Source organism: Eublepharis macularius, chromosome 17 (genome assembly GCF_028583425.1).
Source record: "Eublepharis macularius isolate TG4126 chromosome 17, MPM_Emac_v1.0, whole genome shotgun sequence".
Classification (NCBI taxonomy): domain Eukaryota; kingdom Metazoa; phylum Chordata; class Lepidosauria; order Squamata; family Eublepharidae; genus Eublepharis; species Eublepharis macularius.
In genome coordinates, this window is record NC_072806.1 from 12,887,844 (window position 1) to 12,895,831 (window position 7,988).

The 7,988-nt window shown below is 44.4% G+C and overlaps 1 protein-coding gene across 2 annotated transcripts; it reads left to right on the forward strand.

The window, feature by feature from the left end:
* Positions 1-7,101, forward strand: CFAP107 (cilia and flagella associated protein 107). 2 transcript variants are annotated; one of them, XM_055001758.1, is made up of 4 exons: positions 1-211; positions 2,427-2,540; positions 2,943-3,120; positions 5,997-7,101. In XM_055001758.1, the coding sequence occupies exons 1-4, from the start codon at positions 101-103 to the stop codon at positions 6,200-6,202; spliced, it is 609 nt and encodes a 202-aa protein (XP_054857733.1). In that variant the 5' UTR covers positions 1-100; the 3' UTR covers positions 6,203-7,101. The 2 variants fall into 2 exon arrangements, with proteins under 2 accessions (XP_054857733.1, XP_054857734.1); XM_055001759.1 differs by having other exon boundaries at positions 140-228.
* The last annotated feature ends 887 nt before the right edge of the window (positions 7,102-7,988 follow it).

Sequence of the window (7,988 nt, forward strand, 5' to 3'; positions counted from 1 at the left end):
CAGGGCTCTTCCTAGGCTAAATGGCCTGCTCTGCACTTACAGAGATGGACATTTAGGAGACTTACCACTTTCTCTTGGACAAAACATGTGAAAGAGAGCTATGATTACAGCATACAGAGGTGCGCAGGAATGGTACCTTCCCAGCTGGAGGGTAGAACCAAAATACTCTACTAAGGTGCTCATTGGCAACTGGCAGGAAGAAAGAAGAAAGGTATGGTGGGGAGAAATGTAAGACAAAATGCCCGAGCCGGTAACTTCTAGGGAAAACAACACACAATTTTGGAAGCGCATTGTCACCAATGGCTTAAATTAGGTGCCACCAAGACGGATCAGGTTGTTTAAACACAGATCTGTACCAATTGTAGAGAAAGAGAGGGGTTGGCTTATTGTAAGAGCAAAATGTGAGTGGAGTAAAGATAGGGTTGTCAGCTCTGAGTTGGGAAATTTCTCAAGATTTGCTGGGGAGGCAGACCTGGGGAGATCAGGGTTTGGGAAGGAGAGGTGGAGAGGAAGAATAATGGGTATAATGTCATAGAGTGGGTATAATACCATAGAGTCCACCCTCCAAAGCAGCGATTTTCTTCAAGGGCAATGATCTCTGTATTCCATAAATTTATGGAATAAATTCATGGCTGAGGCTGGACCTCCACTGGCTGGAAGATATAACATCTACTCCCCTCCCTATGAGAGCTGCCCACCACTGTTCTGAAGTTGCTGCCATGTTCAATTGCACTGTTGCACTTTCTGTAATCAATGATATTGCAGCCACCAAGAAAAGAGTGCTGCTATTTTTAATATCTTTACACAATGTTTTTAATGTTTTATGTTTAATGTTTAATGAAATGTTTTAAATGTTTTAATGTTGTTATCCACCCTGAGCCTGCTTGCGGGGAGGGTGGAATATAAATACGATAAAATAAATAAAAATAAATAAAACAAATTGTGATTTCAGGAGAACTTCAGCCCCCACCTGGAGGTTGGCAACTGGTATAGAGCCATCTCCCTTGACCTCCCCACAACCACTGGGGTGAAGGGTGGAATTAAAGATAATTGTGAGACAAACTGGAAAATGTGTGGAAGAGGCCAAAAAACCCCTCTCTTATGAAATATCTTTTTTCAGAATGATGAATGACTGTTGTTTTACTCCTTTAGAATTCTTTCTAAGAATTGTAAACTGAGAAGTGTTAGGACTTGCAAGGGAGAGGAAATCCCATCCCCTTATTGCCCCCCATTTAATCCTCTTTCTCAGCAGCACCCACCTACCTGCTGCTGTCACCTGTCTCCCACTTCCTGTTTCCACTGCTGCTTCCTTGGGGTTGCCAGGCTGAATCAGGCAACTGATGGAAGGGTTGGTGGGCAGAGAAATGGGGGAATGAGTGACATCAGCTTCCCCATGATATCACTTCTGGGTAAAACCCGGAAGCAATGTAGGGTAGTTCTAGGAATCACCAGAAACTCTATTGTTCCTCTCTTCTTCCTTTGCATCTCAAATTAAATCAAACAGGTAGGGGGAAACCTGTGGAGCTCCTTGGAGGAAATGGAGAGTATAGATACAATTGTAAAATTGATCTGATAAGAAAGTTAATATTGTATACATTTCATTTTTTCTCCAAAATGTCTAGCATTTTTTAAAAAGGTGGAGGGGACAACGTTTTTCTCCACAGCTTCAAAATTCCCAGAAATATTGTGACGGTAGAACCCTTGAAAATGTCACCCGATCGGGATGGAAAACAATAATAATAACAATAACAACAACAACCACATTTGATTTATATACCACCCTTTGGGACAATGCCACACTCAGAGCTGTTTACAAAGTGTGTTATTATTATCCTCATGGCCAGGGCTTTTTTTCAGCAGGAACGCGGTGGAACGGAGTTCCAGCACCGCTTGAAAATGGTCACATGGCTGGTGGCCCCACCCCCTGATCTCCAGGAGTTTAGATCAGAGGGCGATCTAAACTCTCTGTCTGGAGATAATGGGCGGGGCCACCAGCCAAGTGACCATTTTCGCTGAGGATGATTTAAACTTTAACCCCCCCCCAAAGTAACATCATTGCATGGTCCCAGGAACGTGTGCACACTTTGTGCATGCACATGTGGTGCCAGGGGCACTACCTCCTGCCAGGAATTGCCCCCTGTGCTGGCACCCCACTGAGTTCCACCATCTCTTTTCCCAGAAAAAAAGCCCTGCTCATGACAATCACCCTGTGCGGTGGGGCTGGGGCTGAGAGAGCTGTGAGAGAGCTGTGACTGACCCAAGGTCACCCAGCTGGCTTCAAGCGAAGGAGTAGGAAATCAAATCCAGTTCTCTAGATTAGAATCATGCCGCTCTGAACCGCTACGCCAAACTGGTTTTGCAGCATAACAGTATGTGTGTTGAAATGGAAAAATGGAAATCAAAACAGTTTGTTTGAATTCTCATAGTTTATACAACATCCTGAGAAAACCTGCAAGAGTATCTATGGAAGAGATTATGTTCGCTTCCCCCCCGAGATACCAGACCGAACCGTGATACGGAAAAATAAGAAGAAACTGGACGTAAGTAAGGGGAAAGTCAAACGGAAGGTTATACAGTAGTCCTCACCTGGTTTCTCACTCCTTCTAAGATTCCTAAGACTTTTCTTCCACAGAAAGAAATGAAGAATGAATAAAGGTCTTTCTATGGGCCAAACTACAAGTGACGAAGGACACTTGAACGGCAAGTGTATTTCTCCCTGTTCACTTGCCTTCCACTTGCTTTCTACTCAATCCACTTGCCGTTCAAGTGTCATTCGTCACTTGTAGCTTGGCCCTATGACATGCCCAGCCAACTGTCACCTGGACATTCTTACGTATGTTCGGGGGGGGCAGGTTACAGCAAAATGACTGCTTAATTAACAAATGCATCAAAAGTAAAACTTTAAAAAAAATACAAATAAATGCCAGCTCATTCCCTTTTAGGGGCTGCCAAAGCACGTTCTATTGACTCATCACAATGAGCCCCACCACCGACATTTAGTCACGCAATACGACGATCATTTCAGTCGGCAGGGCTATAACCCTTTGCTACCTCCACTTCGCAAATGGAACAGACACAAAATGGCATGGACACCTGAGAAAACAGATTTCCCGCTTGCTGGTATGTACCTGAAGAAACATCAGAGTGATATTCTTGCATGAGAGGCTAGAAACGGTTGACTTGACCATGGGTGCCATTTTGGATTACCATCTCCACTCCTGACAGGTGCCTTGAGGTTGCATCTGACCAACTTTTCTGCTCAGTCTTTCCCAGTCCCCTTCCTGCTTACATCCCCAGTGTCACATGCCTCTTGTCCCTTCATTCCCAACCTACCCTTTCTGCATGGTCAAAGGGGCTGCCTGTTCCACCTGAAGAAAACATAGTAAGATCCAACTAGAGATGAGCACGAACAGAAAAAAAACCCAGACATGATGTTCGTTGTTCGTTGCCATCCACAAACAGGGACTCATGAACAACCACGAACATGACCCTGTTCACGAACATGTTCGTGGTTGGATGCTCATTGGGGCCAGCAGGCTCTCCTCCAGCCATCATCCAAGTTTGGTCAAGATCCCTACCGCATCACTCCCAGAAACCTGACCTGATCAGGCAGCAGGAAAGGTACCAATGATAAATAATAGCTTGGCCCAGAGCCTGGAAGCAGCCCTGGAACCTGAAGGGGTAGATCCCTACCACAACACTCCCAGAAACCTTACCTGAGCAGGCAGCAGGAAAGGTACCAATAATAAATAATAGCTTGGCCCAGAGCCTGGCAGCAGCCCTGGAACTTGAAGGGGTAGATCCCTATCCCACCACACACAAAGAAAATTCAAGCTCCAATGCACTCTCCCTGTCTCTCTATCAAAATGCCAACAGCAGCTGTCTCTCCCTCTCCACTGTCTGCAAAGAAAGCCAGAGCTGGGAGCCCCCCCCCTCCCCGCTCTTTGCTCCCTTGTTGTAACAAATTTGGAGCTCCACACTTGAAAGGAAGACCTGCCTATCAAGCTAAATTGGGCTTAGATTGGGGTTTCCAGGGCAACAGACAGAGTTCAGACAGAGTTCATACAATCCCTGCCTAAGTTGATTGCAGGTGCCAGACTGTCTGGCTTGACGAACGGCTGACGAACGCAATGAACGAGGCTTACAACGACCACCTGTTCATTTAGAATGGGGCCTCATGAACAGTTTGTTCGCGAACAGCAGATTGAGCTGTTTGTGGCTTTTGTGTGTGTGTGTATTGCTGTTCATGCCCATCTCTAGATCCAACCCTTGGGCTTTAAATCTGTTGGCTTCACAGCATGTCCATTTTGTGAACTGCCACAACCTTTGCATTGCAAGCACAATTCTTTGGAAAGGAGTCAGAAGTCATACTTATGACTTTCTTGAGAAAGGAGCGATTCTCCTGATAATTTCATCAGTTTGGTCCCTTGGCCCTAGTGGTGATCTGATGGAGTCAAATTGATGATGCTTAGAAGATCAGGGTCTGGTCAGAGCCTGGGAAGGACCTCTCCCATCCCCCGAATCTTATGTACACCATCTTGAGTTCCACAGAAGAAAGGTACAAAACAAATATATTCAATGACAACTAAATGAGGCCAATTTATTCTGACAGTCTTCTTTGTAAACTAATACTTTTTCTTGTTCTGGTAGCTGTAGACTCTTTCATCTTTTGTGCTTAGATTGATTATATTGTGTTGCCTCTATTTATTTTGATCACCATCTTGATCATCGTTTTGATTCTCTATTTGTTTTGATCCTAATTTGCTATTGAAAAGCAAACTATATTTAATTACTTCATTCATACCCCATTTTGCTCCCCAGTGAGGAGAGGACCCAAAGTGATTCTTCATTTTATTCTCACAACAGCCCTGTCAGGGAGGTTAGGCTGAGACTGTATGACTGGCCAAAGATCACCCAGCAAGATCTGTGGCAGAGTAGGGGTTTGAGTCTGGGTCTCCTAGATCATAGTTCAACTCTCTAAGCACTATGGCGTGCTGTCTCTCAAGATAAGGGGTCCACAACCTTTCCGAAGCTGACCACACTTTTGGAATTCTGACACAGTGTGATTGGCACAATTAAAATATGGTTGCCACAAAATGGCTGCTGCAGATGGTCGAGCCAGCCACAAAATGGCTGCCACAGTTGGTGGAACCAGCCACAAAATGGCTGCCACAACTTACTTTCATCACACAGTGAAGGTCCCTGTGCTGAAGCAATGTTTTTAAAAATCCACACAGCCAATCAAATCTCCAGTGGTCAATCAGAAGCCTCACCTGACCCACTTTCTAAAAACACTTGAGGGGTGCCAGGAAAGGTCTCAGTGGATGCCATCACACTGGTTCCACTTTTAAAAAAACAACACCAAGTCATTCAGAATTCCAAAATCTAGGAATTTCAGGTGGGTAGCCATGTTGGTCTCTAGTAGAAGAGCAAAACTTGGATCCAGTAACAACTTAAAGATCAACTAGATTTCCACGGTACGAGTTTTCAAAAGTCAGAGCTTCAAGGGAAATCTAGTTGGTCTTTACAGTGCTACTGGCCCCAAATCTTGCAAAATCTAGGAGAAATTAAAGACTATTTTAGAAGCAACTATTCTGTTCTTGAATATCAAGTGATGAGCATCCTTGCTCGTTCTTCTTCCCATCACCCAATGCTAAGCTGCCTCCATGCATCGAAGTAAAGAGTCCAGCAGCACCTTTAAGACCAACCAACTTTATCGTAGCATAAGTTTTTGAGAACTGCATATGCATGTGACAAAGAGAGCTGTGGTTCTCAAAAGCTTATGCTACGATAAAGTTGGTTAGTCTGAAAGGTGCTACCGAACTCTTTACTATTTTGCAACTACAGACTAACACAGCTAACTCCTCTGGATCTATCATGCATAGAAGGTTTCGCTTCAGCTATCAAGATAAAATTCATCAACAGGCCTGTCCTCCATGAATCACCAAGAGAGTTACCATCTTACCCATTTTGTATCACACGATTTCCTGTTTCAGAGCCTCCAACAAACTATGGCCTTCTTGAACATCTTATGAGGAAATGGAGCAACAAAGATCCGCCAGGGATGAACAGCATCTACACTATTTCCTACATGAAGCCTCCCGTTTCTGCTTACGCTGTCCACTCTCACCCCTTCACCACTCGCCTCCATAATTCCTCCCATGAGCATTTGCGTCCAAGAACTATGGATGGTTATCTGTGAAAGGGCACAGGAAATCTGTGTTGATGCACAACAGTGGATTAGATAAAGCACTTTGACTTAACTAATAAAAAAGTAGTGTTGCGTGTCCTCCTGTAAGAAAGTGGGGGCAGGCCATTTGCCAGCAGCAAGATAGCATTTGAGGTCCATCAAGGCTGATTTTTTCTGCAAGTATTTAATCTGGGTGGAGACAGAGGCAAGATCCCTTGGGTGAACCAAGGAGCAAGAGGGCTCTTGGCCTTTGGCTCTTAGGCTCAGTGGTAGAGTATCCGTTTGGCATGCAGAAAATCCCAGTTTCATGAGTCCATGTGTGAAACATCCCATATCTCATAACTTGGGAATGTCACTGGGGCAGCCTGTCAGGATTGGTTTGGGTTTTGGTGTGTGCATGCCATGTTTGCCACTTGGAATTTCCTTCCTTTTGTGTACACCTCTTTTGGTTGGAAAGTATCCTAAAAGTTGATAAATGGACGGACAGACGGACAGACAGACAGACAAGCCAAAGTAACTGGTTAGCCAAAATAGTGGTGCTAAGTCTTCTCATTTCTAGCTCTAATGGTTGCATAGAAAATGCTTACCATGCAATCCCATGCAGAGTTATTCCAGTCTAAGCCCCTTGAAGTCCCCTTGCGGACTTCCCAGTAACAATCTGGCAGACCAGGGGCTTGCTGAGTTATTTTATGCTGTGTGGGGCACAGTGCTCTTTCAGGGATGCTGGGCCCAGGCCACACAACGGGTTTGAAAAAATTAACCAGCCCCCTGAAATGAACTGAGAAAATCAGCTCCTTTGAAAACTGTTCCTCATCCAAGTTTCTCTACGGATTTGGGGGTTCCAAATTATCCAGTCTTGTTTCTGATGTAAAAACGATGCCTGGGGAATCTCAGTTTTTTTACAAAATAAAATCTGGCCCTTGTCGAATACTGCACGTGCACGTTGGTGCAATGCTGCCTCTGAATATGAAGGTTCTCTTTAGTTGCCACGGCTAGTAGCCACTGATGGATCACTCCTCCATGAAATGTCTAATCCCCTTTCGAAGCCCTCCATGCCTCTGGCCATCACCCCATCCTCTGGCAGTGAATTCCACAATGTAACTGTTCGTTGAGTAAAGAAGTGCTTCTTTTTCTTCATTCTGAATCTATTGTCTATCAAATTCATTGGATGCCCTCAAATTCCAGTTTAATGGGAGAGAAAGTTCTCCCTATCCACTTTCGCCACCCTGTGCATGATTCTCTCCACCCCCTTAGTCGTCTTTATTCTAAGAAGAATAAGTAATAATAACCCATACAGTCATATTGAGATTGCTTTTTTGCAGTGTTTTATCCAGGCACACATACAGATCAGTAATGCCAGAGGGTAAAACACAAAAATGAATGGAAGGAACTGCTCCTCGAGGTGAAAATATTGCACCCTAGCTGCAGTTGTTTCTGAACATGGGGCAGCCTCATGCAAAATGGACTGTAGTAATCAACCATGGAGAAATTCAGATGGGGATTTTGGAACGTTCTCTCCCTGATTTCCATTCTGTTCCTGGGAGGAATAAGAATTAGACGGAATTGTTCACATAAAAGAGGTTGTTGCACAAGTGCATCAGACTGAATCTAAGATCCAATAGCACAATCCCAAGTAGGGAATAACAAGATATATATATATATTATTATATGACTTCTATGAAGGGAAACCTGAAGTATATTGGTGAACGGGAGTAATAACGGGCTCAAATCCAGGATGAACTGAAGGCTTGCAAATTCCCCATCACAGCTGTTTCTGCTGCTGAAAATGCAGGCAGAG